This window comes from Camelus bactrianus, chromosome 10 (genome assembly GCF_048773025.1).
Source record: "Camelus bactrianus isolate YW-2024 breed Bactrian camel chromosome 10, ASM4877302v1, whole genome shotgun sequence".
Taxonomy (NCBI): Eukaryota; Metazoa; Chordata; class Mammalia; order Artiodactyla; family Camelidae; genus Camelus; species Camelus bactrianus.
The window spans coordinates 68,303,525-68,321,878 of record NC_133548.1 but is presented as its reverse complement, the minus strand read 5'-3'; the positions used below and the strand labels follow the sequence as shown (position 1 = coordinate 68,321,878).

The following is an 18,354-nucleotide window of genomic DNA, read 5'->3' as shown; positions in this document are numbered from 1 at the left end:
GTTTCCATCTGGGTCGGTTCCCGAAACTCAACACTCTCAAACGGTAACTGACCCACAATAATCTCTAATATCTAACAGTCCTTTCCTGCTTAATCACACTGGAATTTATTCACATCAACAGGTCTCAACAAGTCTTGTGTCGTAACTGTATTACTTCTCCTCTGATACTTAAGAAATCTACAACCCATGTAAGCAAATCAGGTTGTATGCCCAATGGCCCTGTTATTAAGCCATCAGGCTTAGTTTTGGCAAGATGATTTGCTGCACTCTAATAATCCGTTTAACAGCACAAAATAAATGCACAGATCTCTTTTTGTCATGCAGAAAAGCAAAAGCAAGATTTTAGCTAGAAGTCAAATAGTGACCAAGAGGGTCCTAAAACTAATAAAAATCCAAGGAAGTTATTTGTATGCTGATGAAGCACACTTGTAAACTTTCACAGACTTTTATTTTCAGGTAAGCCTGCATACCTGTTGTATCTGGTAATTTGTTCACAGTCTGTTACTTCTCTTTCCTGTAGACACCTGCATTATTAATAGGTACCAACATTAACAGTTTCTTGATCTTTCAGAATGCCAATTTCTCAGGAAAAGGTCCAACTGTTAGGAAAAGGTTATCAGTTCTCCTACAATTTTCCACTTGGCCACACCCAAAATGACCATTCACAGTACCTGAAACTTTGGTTTTTCTCTGTATGAATCCAAGACAGCTGTCCTCCAGCACAGTGGGTCTTCAAGTACAAAGACTAAATTAAAATGTGCTTACATAGTTTATTTTTAAAGTAATTTAAAATACAGTGTAAACATACATTAAAGATATTGTGGCAATTTAGATAAGGAATAACATGAGGTTATTTACATGTTTGTATATGTATGCGTGTATATATATACACAAAGTGCAGATAAATATAAAAACACTACAAAATAAACAAAAAATTCAATATGATAATTTACTGACAATCATTTTCATATTTATCACTTAATTTGTCATGTTAATGGCTGCAAATTCTTAGTACTGAAATAGATCATCTAAATATTCAATTTTTATATAAACTATAGTACCTCAAATTTTAACAGTATATAAATAGGATTCTGAATTAAAAATGAAAAAAACAAAAAACAAAAAAACAAAAAAAACCCCACCTTCCCTGCCACACTCCCTATTTATTTGTAAAGGTTTCAGCTCAGAGTTCAACAGGACTCTTGAAATCACAGCCCTCAAATATGTGATGACATCTAGGCTTTTAAGCATAGATCATAACTGGAGATAAGAGAGGCAGAGATCAAATCTCTAACATGCTGCTGTATGAAAAACAACGCACACTTTTAATCCAAGAGACAATGGGTTCAAGGCAAAGTCGGCCGTTCTGAACCCTGGAAGGGTAAAGACCGTGGGAAACGCTGCCAAGAGCTGGTACAAAGGGGAGAAAGGGGTCACCTAATTAAGGTGGCAGAGGCACCTGTGGCCCCCCCCACCTCCAGCACTTAAGGTCCTCAAGTGCTCCTGAACCTGAACATCCTGGATGACGAAGGATGTTTATGTCTGTGATAACTGTAAATGGCCCCTGCCTTTTGGGGCTCCTCAGAAGGCACACAGATTCCATTTCTCCCTACAGCACCAAGAAAGAAGTGTTCAGCTTCTGAACTTGGCGTCTCTCTCATGAGTGACAAGGAGAGGAAGGATGACCTGTTGGGCTCCCTAATTCACACAACAGCTTCTACACATTGGGCTAGAATATGTAAATCAGTATTCTGGCTGGGGCTTGCTGTGGGTGCTGTCAGCATTCTTACTTGAGATTCCTGGTTCAAAACAGTGGATGTAACTGCCCTATAAAAATGAAAAATCCTGTTTGTTGATCTGATTGTTTCAAAGGCCATGTCATTCACAAGCCTGAATTTGTCCGGGGTTACTACCACCGAGATTTGAGGCAGGGAGATACTTGTGACAATGAATGGAGACACTGAATGCGTTCAGGAGATATGGGACTCGCAGATGAATACCTGAAATTAAGTCTGTGGGTCTACAGGAAACAGGCAGAAGACTATTCAATAGACTTCATTTGCAAAGAGTGTTTTGATTTTGGAAACTAACCAAACAAGGTAGGAGGGAAAAGTAAACAGCAATTTCTACCCTATGTGGGAAATCTTTAGTAAAAAGGCAAATAACTTCTGGACAGTAATCAAGTCTCTGTTTTTTTTTTTGTTTTTTTTTTTACCAAGAGATATGATTTTGGGGTCCAATCCTGTGCTGTTAGGTCACAAAGACAGCTGCAAATTACAAATGTATTCTAAAACCAAAGAACAAAATCTGTTCCTAAACTGCTCTACCTTCAGTCAGTAAAATACAAATCAAGTTGGGGTTCTAAATGCTGATGAAAGCATCACAAAAAGATAACTGGTAGGGGCATACTAGACATTGAAGCTGTTTGAAGAAAGGCTCTGAGGGACTCTTCTAAAGCAGCATCCATGTGAACGAGACCCTCTCACGTAGGACACAGACAGACCTGAAGATGAGGCTGGGAGCGAGGAGGTTAGCAGGTGCTATCTTCCCAGGATTGCAGGGCTGGATTTATTTCCTTAACATCGTGGTGGATTTTTAGAAAACATGCCACCCTATATAAAGTCAACGATTGCAGAAATAAAACAAAAAATTGTGTCCTTTTATTTTTCCTATTTGGGAACCTGGAGAGTATGGAACTGTAAAGAACATTTTTTAAAAAATCTCAACCATTCCTGAAAGAGCCAGCAAAGGAGCCACTGCTGAGAAGCCTGGTAGCACCCACTTAGTGCAAAGCACAGGGAGAAGACACAGCTGGGCAAACCACTCCCATCGAATAGGGAGATGTGGCACTTCCTCATCTGCCACAGACTTCAGAGGAATACAGGGATGGTTCAACTGCTCAGACATTTACATGTAACACAACAGAAAAAGCCTTCGGTTGACTGACTAGTAGTTTCTATAAAGTTGGCGGGGTTACGGCACAACAGAGGAGTCACCTGCTAGTTACATAAAGGTTTTGTCTTTGACGATATTTTCACATAACAGATGAGAAGACTGACTGACTCATCAGTCTCTTTCTCATCCTGATTATACTGGCAGCAGTGATTGGGGCGCCCACGTTTGTGTGTGTGTCAAATGTGGGAAGTCTAGCGGGTCTTCACTATGTCTCTGCAAAGCTAAGGTTTCATTACTGAAATGCTGCTACGATTTCAAATGTGATCATCTTCTCTCGGCTGGCATTGCCTTCTGGTGCAAGTAATATTCCCTGGAATGTAGAGCACATGTCCTGATTTTTCTCAACGCCCACAAATACATTATCTGTTGGCAACGTTTCTAGGGAAAAGCAGCTTCCGCCTGTCTCTAGCACATGGCCATGACTTGCTTCCACACACAGTCAGTATGAAGAAGAAAGCCATCCTCACAAATCTGTGAGATTAAAACGGCAAGTAAAAGCACAATTTGAACAAGCACTTTTGCCGCTTGTTTCAAAAAACGGACCCTATCCAGGACTGGCCCCAGCTCTGCCTCCCCAGGATAAAGGAGCAGGGCTCCCCACGCACATCCGTTACAGCCCGTGCTGTCTCCTCACTGAGCATCCGTGGGATTAGCCCACAGACAGCTCCGAGGCAGGGACACTACGGCCTGTGTTAAAATCAAATGAAGGCTGAGATTTCTTTATGCAGCAGCAAGTGAAGCAGGAATCACCGTTTTGGATTCAAGTTGGTCTTTGAAAGAAAATCAGTTTGTCTTCAAAGGTTCTCATTTAGTCAGATGCCAAATGCTAGCCAGGACGCTTAAACTGAGGGTGTTGTAGACTCAGGGACTGGTCCACAAGAAAGACCACCTCTGTCCCAGCAGAGGGTAGTCGGGGTGTGAACAGCACGATTACTACTCCTGAGGGCCACCGAGGATCCAGAGATCAAGAAGCTCTAACAACACATAATCATCGTGTATAAAAGTCAACAGCAGCAGGTAAAAAAAAGGCAACAAACTTATCAGGTTTTGTCATTATATTACTAATTTTTATAACATTAAATAGTTTTCATCCCTTTATTTCAATGCACTGATATTTACTTCTGGTTGCGAGTCCGTCTACGGTTACTCTCTTTACTTTTACATTCTCATCCATTATTCCATTTTTAATTTTAAAAGCACAAATGCTCCCAGGCATAGTTGTGCATGTGGGCATGTATAATTTAACCTATTAACTCTAGAAACATTAAAGTAGAAGAGATTGAGATTACAGATCACAATATCACGTTAAGAAGAAATGTCTGTAGTCGATACCTGAGTGTCTGTACAGTGAAGAACTGTGAAGCAACAGGTAAAATGCCATGGCCAAGGGGCCAGCACTGTGGCAGTCAATGGCAGGGAACCAGCTTTTGAGAATCTTTAGAAGAAAGGCTCTTTGCCACTCGTAGTTATGTATAGAAACAATGTGAGAATTATTCAAATAGAAATAATAGAACTAATGGTGGATGCATGGCCAGATGTTGATGGTATATATAAATGGGTAGTAAATATCTATTTCTATGCTCTATAAATTCAGTGAAATCCCTAATAAAGGTTGTAAACCGAAAGGCATACCCGAAAATCATGTATGACTTTATTCTTGCTAGAGATGATGTAACAATTTCAAACCCCAGTTCAAAACCATTTAAGAATCCTGTATAAAGAGTTTGGATTCTGTTTCAACTAAGCATAGACTTTAGAAGGCATGTCTCTACTAGTGTCTTAAAATAGCATCCTTATCACTTGTAGGAGAATTTCTCAAAACCCCAAACTAGACATCAGTAAAAGACTTTGACACTTTACAGAGCCGCAGGTAGAGCTTACGTTGTATGCTTGTACACGGCGCCTTTAAATTGCTTTCCTATTACTGCAGTTACACATTTGTGACACCACTACAATGATACTACCAGAGGATATGTGCGTGTGACTTACCAGCATTTATAGGTTAATGGAATAAAATTTCATAAAATCTCAAAGTTATAAAGGTCATTTTACACATCCTCTAAACCAGGGGTCAACAGACCGTGACCCAGGAGTCAACCCTGGTCTGCCACCTGTCTGTCTACGGCCCATAGGCTTAGAACAATTCTATTTTTAAATGGATTTTTCAAAGTCAAAGAAGCTTAATATTTCATGACACGTGATAACCATGACTGTCAAATTTCAGCGTCCTGAAATAAAGCTGTATGGGCATACGGCCACACCCATTTACTTGTGTCTCTGGCCACCTTCTGCTACAATGCAGAGTGGACTGGTGTGACAGAGACCACAGGTCCTGCTAAGCAGAAAATATTTACCATCAGGCCTTTACGGAAATAGTTTGCTGGTCCCTGCTCTAAGCCCATGGAAGGTGTCTGGAATGCTGCACGGAGCGTTTACAGCAGAATCAGTGTATGACCTAATTCGGTTTCATTTACAGACATCATATACATTATTGCTTTTGAATATTATCATCTACTTGGTAAACAAATAAAAATAAATCTATGTTAAAAAAAAAGCCTTATTTCCTTGAAATGTTTAGGACCAGCAAAACAATCATATATAATAGCAGTATATTTTTAAGAAAAAAATCATAATAAATGAACAATTTAAATTACATTTTTTAGTAATGGTTTCAAGGTTTCTCAGAGAACACCAGACAGTAACAGGCAGATCTCAAAAGTCTTATAGCAGATTTCTGGTTTCCAAATTTTGGGGATATAGTAGTACTTAACACAGCATTTGAGATTACAATTGTTATGAAAGAGACATTGTGGGGAGAGTTACTTATCTAAAAAAAAAAAGGAAGGGGGCAAGCTACTTCGAAATAAGAAACCAGCCAAAAAAGAAAAAAAGAAAAATGAACGGCAAACAATTTAAACATCATTTTCCTTTCTCTTAATAGGGAGCTACATAGTCTGCTGGTGTAGAACTTGATAGAAATGGACTGTTCTCATTTTAATGGGCTGATCCCCATATCTGTGTCAGATAAAAATCATAGCACTTATTGCTTGTTACCATGGATACCATGAAGATACTGCCACCCACTAAGTAGTCTTAGAGGAAGACAACATAATTTTCTGGGACCAGTCCTGTTTTGCCTTCATAAGTTGCCTTCAGCCATCCTGGTTCCACTGACGGGTACACTGGCAAAAATAAGAATAAATGAATAAGCATCACTCAGTGGATGTTAGCTTTAAATAACTATATACAGAGATGGGCAAAAATCCACATCAGATTGTATGCATACACCCAAGCTGTCCAAACAACGTCACAGCGCCTGTAACGCTGGAAAGGTCTTTTGCGTTCACATAATCAATCACTCTTTCTCTCTTACACGGGGCAATAACCAGGGTCCAGAGGGATATGATGTGTTCACTTGCATAGGTATGAGAGGAAGGGCCTGGACTTGATTCTGAGCCTCCTGGCTTCTATCTGAGACTCTTCCTGCTACACTGCTCCTTCCTCCCCAGGACGAGGGACTTCAGCGAAGGGAATGGGTGTACTCACCGTTGGAAAAGATCGCCCCCTGGGGGAAGGAAAGCTCATGGCTGTGCTCTGCCTTACAGGAGTACATGGCTTTGGCTTGGCTGGAAGAGCAAAGGACCTCTGTGAAATCCACAAGACTCAACTCAGGTACAATGACACTGAAAACTATCCTTTAAAAAAACGATACTACTTTTTAGTTTTAATTGAGGCATAATATACATAACGTGGACACGTAAGCGTGCGTAAGTGCATTTCACAAACTGAACACACTTGTGTAACCAGAGAACACCGACAGTGCAGCCAAAGCCTGCCTTGTGTTTCCAGTCAATGCCCCCGAGGGGAGCCACCGGGCTTATAATGAACAACATGAGCCGGTTTCAAAGAAGGCTATCATTTAGTCATTAGCCTGCCACTGACCAGGCTATTTCTGCAGCTTTAGAGAGGTTCGTAGGAACCTTGAAGTTTTATTACTTTATTTATTTGCAACTTAAAAAATGTTTTTGTTTTTTAATTGAAGTATAGTCAGCTTACAAAGTGTCAATTTCTGATGTACAGCATAAATTTTCAGTCATACATATACAGATACATACATATATATATGTATGTATATATATTCTTTTTCATATTCTTTTCCATTGCAGGTTACTACAAGATATTGAATGTAGTTCCCTGTGCTATACAGTAATTTGTTATTTATCTACCTTATATATAGTAGTTAGTATCTGCAAATCTCGAGCTCTCCCAATTTATCCCTTCCCACCTCATTCCCCCTCTTGGTAACCATAAGTTTGTTTCCTATGTCTGTGAGTCTGTTTCTGTTTTGTAAATAAATAAATTCACTTGTCTTTTTTTTTTTTAAGATTCCACATATAAGTGATATCATATGGTATTTTTCTTTCTCTTTCTAGGTTACTTCACTTGGAATGATAATCTCCTGGTCCATCCACATTGTAGCATAGCATTTTTGTCTTGTTTTGTTTGGAAGGGGGAGGTAATCAGGTGTATTTACCTATTTATTTAATATTTTTAAGTGCTGGTACTGGGAATTAAGCCCAGGACCTCGTGCGTGCTGATCACGTACTCTACCACTGAGCTCTAGCTTCCCTTATTTGCCACTTTTATTTCAGATTATCAGAGGTGAGATCCAAAAACTGAACGGTCTACAGGGGACGGTAATGAATTAAGTGGGTGTGTTATGAGAAAGACAGTAGGATAAGTTGATGATAAGTGATAATCAACAATAACCTCATTGTCAGGGAGCCATGGGGACATGTCTTTGCAAACCAGAGAGTACACCCAACTCTTTAAAGAGGGAAGCCAATACTCAGCTCTGACAGCTGCTACCATATGGAAATTCAGGCTCCGTCTAGCCAGATACTGTTTTGTTTTTTTTTAAAGGGAAGCCAGAATTTCAGAGTTTTATAGGAGAGCTATTTAAAACCATTTGAGCCAACACCAAAAAGCCATCATCTGAGACTGCTAATCAAGTCACCAGTGATGTCACCTTCACTCTGAAACATGCAATTACCTGGCTCCACCTGCTTCTACCACAACCAGCATCCAAGCCCAGATCATTTCTGGGGTAGCTCACTTTATAGCTCCCTGACTTCCTAAATCCTTGGGGCTTCCTCTTGCCTCCTTGCAATCCATTCTACACAGAGCAGCCAGAGGGCAGTTTGAGAGGTTCTGGTGATCGCATGATGATCACATGACTTCCCTGAAAACTACCCTTCAACTGGTTTGCAACTAAGGCTCCCCATTGTGTATAATCAGGCACCTGGCCGTATCTGCTACCTCTGTCCCTGCCTCTACTCACCTATAGTCACACTGGCCCAGCTTCTCCGCCTCAAACATGCCAAACCCCACCCCCCCAGGGCTAGCCGGGCCTCGCTCCGAGATGTTTTCTTAACCTTCACTTGGCTGTGGCCTTTACTTTATCTTACACTTCCTGAGTTTCACTGCAGGCCGGACCTTCCCTGACCCCGCACTCTAAAAACAGCCCCCCAGGCAGCTATCACATTCTTCTATTTTAAGTCTGCGTGATACTGACATCTGGCGTTCTGTTGTTACAGTTGATGTTTCTGTTAGCGTCTCCCCCAACTCGAATGTAACCTCCGTGAACAATACCTGATGCTTAAATAGTAACTCAGTAAAAATCTGCCTAATGAATGAGTGGAAAAAAAAAGGGAGGGAAGATGCTCTGGGCTCTTTTTCTAAATGATGAGTTAGGGTTAGGGTTAAAGATTTAAAGATTCAAGGCATCTTGTGTTTCCTCCCTGAGGTCCCAGGACTTCATCTGCAGAGAGGCATCAGGAGTCCTTGTCATCTGCGGCTCTCTCAAAGCAACTGGGTTAACTCACTTCATTTCCCTGTGGGAGCCAGATGCCGGCTCTTATCTCCAGCTTCCAGAATGAGGCTAGGGCATTGAAACCAGGGTTCCCAAGTGGCTATCTGCAGACTGGAAGGCTTACAGAGGAAAAGTATGGCCCTGCCCCTGGAGTCTGTTTCATGTGAGTCGAGTCTCAGGCTCTACCTTCATAAACGTTGCTAGGAGACACAGGAGCTGGCAATGACCACTGGCCTGCACAACAGCACTTCCCAGTGAAACATGGTCCAAGGAAGAACTGAGGCAGCGGAGTCACCTGGAGAAGGGCAGGGTTTTACACTAAAGAAGAGCCACGTGCACGTGTACGCTCGGGAGTGTGTGCGCGTGGCGGACACGGACGGGGGTGGGGGAGAGGATTCTACCAAGTTCTGAAGACCTCTCAGAATCATACTACGGTAATCTTCAATAGAAAGAATATTAGCTTTTCCTATAAATCATTTAGTCAAGTACAATCATCTGATTGGATATAATTTGGTATAACTTGACCTGATCTAATTTGACCTGATCTACTATAATATAATTGAGAATTGTTGGGCCATTTCTCTTAAAATATGTACAGATGTTTTAAAAAGTCCAATTTTCTAGCAGTAATGATTTCTACTAATAAATACTGTCTTATTACTTTGCATCATTAAAATAAATTAAGAGATGCATACGGAAACAAATTCCAGAGTTAGAGAAATGATTGAGATATAATAATCCTTGCAATGGGACAATTTTTCATGTTCCACTTTAAAATGCAACCAAATTATTTTTATTTATATTTCAGACATGAATGTTCTCCTTATTGTATTTTATGGGATGGGATGGTGAGGGAAGTCAGGCCAAAAAATTTTATCACTAAATCAATGGCTACTGTTAAATGTGTCAAAATATACAGCACAAAACAGTTTCTGTCATGACTTGTCAATTATCTGTGCATGTGACTAGACAGGAATAATTTCCCTCGGCTGTGATCTGTACCTACAGGTGTTAACTCAGCAGAGAGCTGTGATGATTTAATGTAGAATTCTGTGACAGTGAAGTTTTCTCTCCAGGTGCTAATGGCTCCTCTTTGATTGCCTTGGTGTATTGAAGAAGATGTGAAAATAACACTGTCACCTACTGAGTCTCTCTTCAGAAGATCTGAATATCCTTTGAAAAGGATTTCGAAAATTCTGCCTCTTGCTGCATGGGAGAGCAAGGTAAGGATGCTCGCTGTCCGGAAAGCCATTTTTCCCCTTGTCATTTGGAAGATGATCTGCTCACAAGCCCCATTCCTAATTCTAAAGACTGTCTAGTGCTGATGAGTAGGGTCTGAGAGGGTCGGTGTGCAAAATTCGCAATGCTTACCTTAATCATAAACAAAGTAAAAAAGTTCACCAAATCAAAATTGATCGTGTTTTCTGAGGTCACTTAATGATGATACACATACAAACTGTCTTTTTCCCTCTCCCCTCCTTTCTCTCTCAAACACACATTTTTTGTATGCTGAGAATTTCACCTCGGAAGAGAACATGAACACACTTCTGAAGGGAGTAAGAAGATATAGTATAAAAGATGCCAAAGAAGTAACATACAGAAAAGCTAAAAGCAAACAAATCACAAAAATCTAACTGCTCATCAGTAGAGGATTTAATAAATCACATACACCAAATCCAGTGAATTATTAGGTAGAGCTACTATGAATATTGCTGTAGGACACATGACATGTGACAGTGCTCTCATGTAAAACAAACATTTTACAGAAAATCTTGCCATTGACAAGACCTCTAAATTGCCCATGACAATTTGCAGTAAACACTTACAAATAATGCAAGAAGCACACATTTGCTTTTTGGACACTGGTGGGAGATTTCTTAAAATTAGTCACATATTCTTTTCTTGGGTTTTTGTCAACAAAATATGGGCTGCGCATGGCTCAGGTGTCTTGAGTATTGGATGCCTCAATGCTAAAAACCTCTTACAGGAGGCTTGGAGAGTTAAAGCTGCTTATGTCAAAGACATGCATATTGCAACTCCCTTAAAAATGCACTGAAAAAGTTGAATGACAAAGTCGTTTTAGGTTAAACTGTGTATTTTATCAATTCTGTTGAGCATCTACTCTGTGCCGGGCACTATGGTCGGAACAATACAGTAAACACCACCATCATGGTTCCTTTTCTGTGTTTATCACAGAGGACTGGTTCTCAGAGTGCAGTCAAGGCGAACCGGGAAGGAGGGTCGGCGGGCCCCTGAGAGGACCCTGCTCTGAGAGCTAATGGAATGCGTCTGAGAATCCATTTATTTCCTCTCATGCCAGACATTAGAGATCTGCAAAAATGTCAAATAATGCAACTCTTTCTGTTTTAGGAAATACTACTTTTCATAAAATATGTAATTTAATGCTAACATGTAATGAGCTTCTTCAAATGTTATGGTGGTAATGGTGCTTTGGCGGGATAAAGGGAGATGGTGTCAGTTCCCGCACTTCTGGCAGTGACCTTCATGAAGGGATGGAAGCCGACCAAAGCCTGTTAGGCGTAGGGCAACAGCAGGGGAGCTGGCTTCGGAGCAGCCTAGCTTAGAGCTGGATGTGAAACTACACCTGTTGTCTTAAAGACATCGGAAACATGGCCTTCGGATGAGGGGAGAGATGGGAAGGCTGGATGGGCCCTGTTGTGACTTGGGGGTAGGCATGTAAACTGTTTGACTTGGCTTTACAGAAAGGGGTGACCCTCAAATGCTGGGGAATCTGTGACCATCCAGGTGATGTGGGTCATATAATGAGTCTGGAAATCCAGATATTTCCTTGGTTCATCTTCTACGTGTAGAAATAAAGGCAAAGAGAAATGAACATCATGGCAGGGTCAGGCTAAAATCTACATTTCCTATTGTCTGATACAGTGCGTATCTGGAGATTCCATCTGTAAAGTCTCAAGATAATGTCACAGAAAAAATAAATTCTACTATTAATACTTGACTGTTAATAAGAGCGAATAACCACGCCCGGGTCTTCTAACAAAAATGCTGCTATTATTGTCCTTTAGTTGCATGAGCTTATTACTCTTATTTTAAATAAATTCATAAACATTTAAAAAATGGCTCAGTTTAAATTTCTAGCACAGTAGCTATCAGTAGATGTAACCCACATAATCAAAAGCTCTTTGTATAAGGTGTTCTGAGACCAAAAAGGTTGAGAACCACTGTCAACACGTGAGATTAGATGACTGTGCACCAGAATGTGGTTATCTTTAGGTGGGCTCCATTCACTTTTTAGTTTATTAATAGTCTCCATATTCTCTAAAAAAAGAAAAAAAATTAAGTCATTCTTAATAACCATGGCTTCTTTTGTCTTTCTTACGTGTGCCACAGCATTTTATCTTTTGTGTCTTCTACGTGTCACTGTGCTGTGAACCAGTGACTGACTGCCTTTTAAAAACTCAAATTCACTAAAACAGAAGACTTTGTTGAGCTTTGTTTTGGTGCTCTGCAATTGTAAACAAAATGCTGGCTTTAAATGATCATAACAAATACCTGATGGCTTACAATGGGCCAATTTTCAATTAATTCTCTTAATTCTCAAGTCCACCTTCAGAAGATACTGGCAGAGCCCATGCGACACCACTTTAAAGTGGCTCTTCCCCACTGCCCGAGCGTAAGTCACAGAGACCGAGGTGAGCACTTTAAAGGCACTCTTGCTGCCGGCCTTTGCAGTGGCGAGGCAGAGCCCAGGGACGTGCGGCTCCTGAAAGCACTTTGCAGGTTAAGAAAAATAACTGTAAAATAACCAATGTCTGCGTAGGTCCACGCTAAGAACTATGGCATTCTTCTCTATTCTAGTGGTTCTCAAACTTTTCTCTGTACGTAAGAATCACTTGGGGAGGTTGTGGAAAATACATATTCTTCAGCCTCAGTCTCATATGTTCTGGTTTACAGAGTCGATGGCAAACTTAGGGAGCTTCATGTTAACAAGTCTTGCAGGTCAAGGGGCCCCTCCCACTCCCCTGATCCCCAGTGATGCCTGAGAGCCAGAACCAGTGGCTCCTCTCACGAGCCCCCTGACTTTTCTGCAGCTTCCACCACCCTGACCTCGCCTTCTCCTCCTGCTCGTTCCTCCACCTTCTTCTCTGCCTGACCCTCAAATGAAGCCACTCCTCAAAGACCCACACCCAGCCGCTTTTCCTTTTTCACTCAGGAAGCCCCATGGCTGGGCAACCTCGCCTTCATCTGTGCAGTGTACCCACTGAGTGGAAGTTTACCAGACGGCATCAAACTTCATGCTCTCTCCTGGTTCCAGCCTCCTCAAGAGTTGTGGCCAAAACGTTCCTTGCCCCTCTGCGTACTCTCAGAAGCTGAGCTCAGAAGCTAAATTACCATTCCTTCTGGCACAAAGACCTGGAATCTTCTTTACTTGTCTCTTATTTCCCGTGTCAAGGCAGTTGCTCAGTCCTACTTCTATCCATAAAATTCTCCTTTTGGTTTTCCATGCTTTTGTGAGCGCCCTAATTAGAGTCTTTTAAATGTCACCAGTTCCACTCTAAATGCTTCTCTCCCCTTCAACACCCTCCTAGAAAAGCCACGTGAACGATCCGACAGAGCACATCACTGATTACTAGGCCACCTCTTTGCCCAGTGGCTCTCAGAGCCTGCAGTGAGTCCAGGGGTCTTACTTTTCTCTTGCTCGAGACTATCCACTAAAATCTCCCAGCCAGTCTCTTTCCCAAACATGGCCAGTCTTCTCATTACCCACGACGGGTCCTATTGTTCTTCGAGGTCCAATTCAAGAGCAATCCTTAATTCTCTAGAAGAAAGCAAGCTAGGCGTCGTAGGAGGCTAGTAAGGGACGCGCCCTCAACTTCTCACTGTTGTGCAGTCGTATTTAATGGTACAAAAGGATATCAAGTGACTGTTAAGAGTTCATGTTCAAATACCACTCATGTATTAATTAGAAGCTTGAATATCTAAGCAGTTTTAATAACACTAACAATATTGGTTATTAATGTAGAGACCATTTACAGAGAATTTATTGTGTATTTCAAATACGCTGCTACGTACATCTACAACCATTTGTAAAAAACAGAATTATTATCTTCATTTTACAGATAAAGAAAACAGACTTCCCAGAGCTCAGATCAAGATGGCAGAGTAAGAGGACCTGGAGCTCACCTCCTCCCACGAATACATCAAAAATATACCTACATGTGGAAGAATTCTCAGTGGAAACTAACTGGAAACTGGCAGGACTCCTGAACAACCAAGGCTGTAAGAATGATGCACGCAGAATCGGCGAGGAAGGGACGAAAAGCAATCGGGTTGGGACCTCTGCCCCTGGAAGGGGACTCAGAGGCAAAGGGAGATTGGACAGGCAGAGAGCCTCCCTGGGGAGTGAGTGGTTCGAGCCACAGATTAGGTGCCCCAGTCCTGGGGTCCTATGTCAGGGAGACAAGCCCCGTTGGCTGGTTGGAGGACCACGGGGGCCAGCAGAGGGCAGTGGAGATCCTGGACTGGACTCCTCTCTGGAGGAGAGCGTGTGCACTGGCTTGCCTCCGGGCAGGGTGGAGAGGGCTCCCCTAGTGGCTGCTGGGTGTCCTGCAACTGCACCATGCACCCCAGCTCAAGCCCGGCGAATGAGCGCTCCAGCCCGCCCCCTCCACATCACAGGGAAGCATGGTCTAGTCCAGGGGCAGAGCCTGGGTGGGGCTGGGGCAGCCACTGCTGGCACTTACTCAAGCAGCGCAACACAAGCAGCCCAGATCTCTTATGGCAGCGGCCCCACCAGGGCTCACCCCCGCCCCCCCCCGCCCCCCACAGAGAGTCCGTGTGGCCCACCTGCCCTGCAGAGACGTTCTACAACAGGTGGGGGCAGCAGAGGCTGGGGCTGTGAGAGGAAAAAGGGGACTTGCATGGGACGCTGTGTCTGAGCAGAGCCACGGGCATCAGTGCATCAGACCTCTGTCCACGGCTGAGACGAGCTGAGAGCCCGCATGGCCCCACTCGCTTCAGCACTTCCCTCGTGGGGCAAGGGTCCTGGAGCAGGGCGTGCGGAAAACACAGACTTAAAGGGCTCCAGTAATTTGGGATCAGACCCTGCCCCCAACAGGGCAGTGACGGCCACTGAGCAGAGCGGACGCCCTGCCTCACACCCTGTGCAGGCTTTAGTCTCTCCAGGACCAGCCACACCCCGTACCAAGGAAGAGCCACCAGCAAACCCTGACTTGCATCCACGTCACATCCAGCCCTTTCACCAAAGACACTGGGCACGTGCCGTCTGCACAGGGAAGCACTCACCTATGATCGCCTGCTGGAGACTTCAGCAGGGAACTGTTTCAGCTGAATCCAGAGGGGCAGGCCAAGCTAAGCAAAATGAAAGGGCAGGTGAAAGGGTATGACACCGTCCACAAGTGCTGTGGACTCGCTGACAGAGAAGACTGTACGCTCAGTGTACCACCGAGTGACTCTAGGTTTATGCTGACAGCTTATTAGAAGTGACTTTAGAGTATTCAGAATGTGAAAGCATATTATAAATGCACAGGTTCACTGTTGAACATCTGAGTACACTTAGTACATAACAGCTGCATTAATTTACTGTCCAACACTGATTTGCCTCATTCATATCTTGCTTCCTGAAAGCTCTTAAAAGATTATCTCGGATTCTAGTACTTGAGTTCTTACTTAACAGATTATTTGGAGCTTTCTAATAAAAGGGCTCCACCTAGTGGAGCAGTTCAGCCATTCAGTAAGACAGAGGGAAGCGGCAAGGTTAAATCCTTTACGCTCCGGCCTCACATTGGTGGCAGTTTCAGAGAAACCATGTTTGCTCTGACACGCATGCTGCCTGGTTTTCACCAGGCCTGACAGAAGGGAAGATGGTGAAGATGCTACAGACAGATGGAAGTACTCTGGGATCTGCTACGTAACCGCAAGGCACTGACTATCATCCTAGTAAGATACCAGAGTGGTTCTCCTCTGTGCAGGACTGATACATGGGGGCCCTCACTAGGCTTTGGAAGAAAATGGTCTGAAGGTCATTGTTATCCGTAGTAACTAGGAGAAGTCCAATACTGTGTAGGTGCTTAATGAATGCTTGCTGGAAAAGTTCACATATTTTTATAAGGTCAATACAAATGCTATGGTTGAATCACTTTTTAAAGAACTACACAGCAATCCTTCAATCACCTGTGATTCCCTTCCCTCACGGCTGGGTATGGGACGCTCACAAATGCCTCAGTACCTCCAAAAAAAAAAAAAAATCAAACTTTGTTCTTTAGATGTTCCCATTTATACTCTCTTTCAGCAAGCATTTACTGAATGCTTCCGATCTATACTAGTTACTGATGGTTAAAAAAATCAGAAATATCAAAATACCAAGAAATTCCATTCGTTTAGACATATTCAAAATTAAAAACCAATGTCCATTGCAGACGAGAAGAATCAATTTGGAATGAGAGAAGGGGAAGCAGAAACCTTAGAAGGAAGCACATTAATAGCAGCAAGATGTAACGATCCGTGTCCTTTTAACAATGGAGCGGGAAGCAAAATCTGGAAACCCTGAATGAAGGACTGCCCTCAGCACCAGGGCCACCCAGGGCGACCTGCCCCACAGCAGCACGGGGTGCCATTAAGAATAAGCAGAGTTTTTCATGCATGACGCTTGTCACAGAAAAAAGTTTTATAATGCTGACAAGTCAAGAACATGTTTGAATACAGAACAGAAACAACAAGCTACTGTATAGCACAGGGAACTATATTCAATAAATTATAATAACCTGTAATGAAACAGAATTTAAGAAAGAATATATATATGTATAAAAATAATGGAATCACTATGCTGTACAACGTAAACTAACACAACATTGTAAACCACTTATACTTCAGTTAAATGCAAAAAAGGATATATGTTTGAAAATTTTCCACAAACTATGATCGAAGGAATCTTTGTTACGGCCACTTGTGTCTTTTAGAAAACCTGCTTGTTTAGAACCCGCCCTCTGTGACGGTTCGACCAAGCAACGCATCGCTGTAACAGCTGAGATGCTAAATGCTACATGTGGTCCTAAGCTTTTTCCCGTGAAGAGACGGCAGACGTGGATGCGACCACCTGCGGAACTGAGGGACAGACCTGTCAAAGGTGACGTGCCGTGTCAACAACGTGACAAGGTCACCACTATTTCCCTTTTTTTTTTTTTACCTTAAGGGTCTTGAGAACTTACCGCCCAGAAGAAACTGGCTTCGGCAAACCAACATTTTCAAACAGTTGGGCCTTCGCTGCCACGCTGTAAAATAATTCAAAAATGCAAACTGCATTAAAATCCATTAGAAGATCATTTGGCTCAAAGTGAAATTCAGGGTTATCAGTTAACCCAAACAAAAAATGGTTAGTTAAAAACTGTCCCCCGAATGTGACCTGAATTTTAATTGAGTGAAGCTTTAACGTAGAAGAAATTTTCAGATCTAGTCTCTGACTCAGAGTCCAGACTATCATAAACCTACAGCCACCTCCTCTGGGGATCTTACTGTCCTTCTTTTTTGTAACTCAGAAAACCATGGGAACAGTAAAAAGGAACATTTTTTTCTCCCAACTCTGCTCCTGGAAGTAATGTTGCTGACTCCTGTAGGGAGTCATATCAACATGACAAAAGAACTGGTTTTTATTCTGATAATGAAGACAGAACTGATTCTAAAATTGTTTCATATATTTTTAAAATATTTGAACACAGTCCCTATAAGGCGAAAAGAGAAAACTCTGAAAATACGGCCAATAAATACATTTGTGGCTTCAAATCTTGTTTCACATCATGAGGAGGGAAGGGCACCTGGATGAAAAGATCAGACTACGGGCAGAGAGTGGAACAATGACAACTAAGGCACCCTGGGTAATTTGTAAAGTTTCTACATTTACTAGAAGAGAATATAAAATTCTTTCAAAGATTTTTTTTACCTTTTTTCTTTCTTTTTTGGGGGGTGGATAGGTATATTTATTTACTTAATAAAAATTAATTAATTTATTTAATTAATTTACTTATATAATGAACCCAGGACCTTGTGCACGCCAAGCATACCCTCTACCACTGAGCTATACCCTCCCCCCGAATGATGTAGTAAACTAGATTTTTAAAATCTTATTTCTTTAGTTGACAAACTTGTCTCCCAGAGCCGGGCCATTTGATAATCTGAAGGATCATTTTACACCTAACACAGAACATACACATCCACTCTCTACAACTTAATTTCTACTTTAACTATCAGTAAAATCACAAAACAGAAGCTCTTCCCTCTCCCTCACAAAGGACAGAGTTTATATTCTCCAATCTCCATCGACATATTTGGCTTAAAACTTAATTCCTCTTAAGGGCTAGACTGGGCACACTGGGGAGCAGACAGATTCACAGACTTATCTGTCTACACTGTGGTAGCTGGATTTCTGACCTAGAGAGAGGCTGGAGGTGAAACACACTCTGAAACCAAAGGGCCTTGTCAAAGAAAGGGATGAACGAAGGAGTTTAAGACACTGTTCTTATGGAAACGGG

At 42.2% G+C, this 18,354-nt stretch overlaps 1 protein-coding gene across 7 annotated transcripts in view; it reads right to left on the bottom strand.

The window, feature by feature from the left end:
* Window positions 1-750: 750 nt before the first annotated feature.
* ARHGAP42 (Rho GTPase activating protein 42) overlaps window positions 751-18,354 on the bottom strand; it is a 251,314-nt gene continuing 233,710 nt past the window's right edge. For 6 of the 7 annotated variants that reach the window (XM_010973325.3, XM_074372929.1, XM_045509043.2 and 3 more), the window contains 3 exons: window positions 17,038-17,100; window positions 6,502-6,581; window positions 751-6,137 (listed from right to left, as the gene is read on the bottom strand). In XM_010973325.3, coding sequence (XP_010971627.2) covers window positions 6,049-6,137; window positions 6,502-6,581; window positions 17,038-17,100 — 232 coding nt within the window. In that variant the 3' untranslated portion in view covers window positions 751-6,048. Of the gene's footprint in view, window positions 6,138-6,501; window positions 6,601-17,037; window positions 17,101-18,354 lie in introns of all 7 variants that reach the window. The other variant, XR_006721255.2, reaches the window with a different exon arrangement.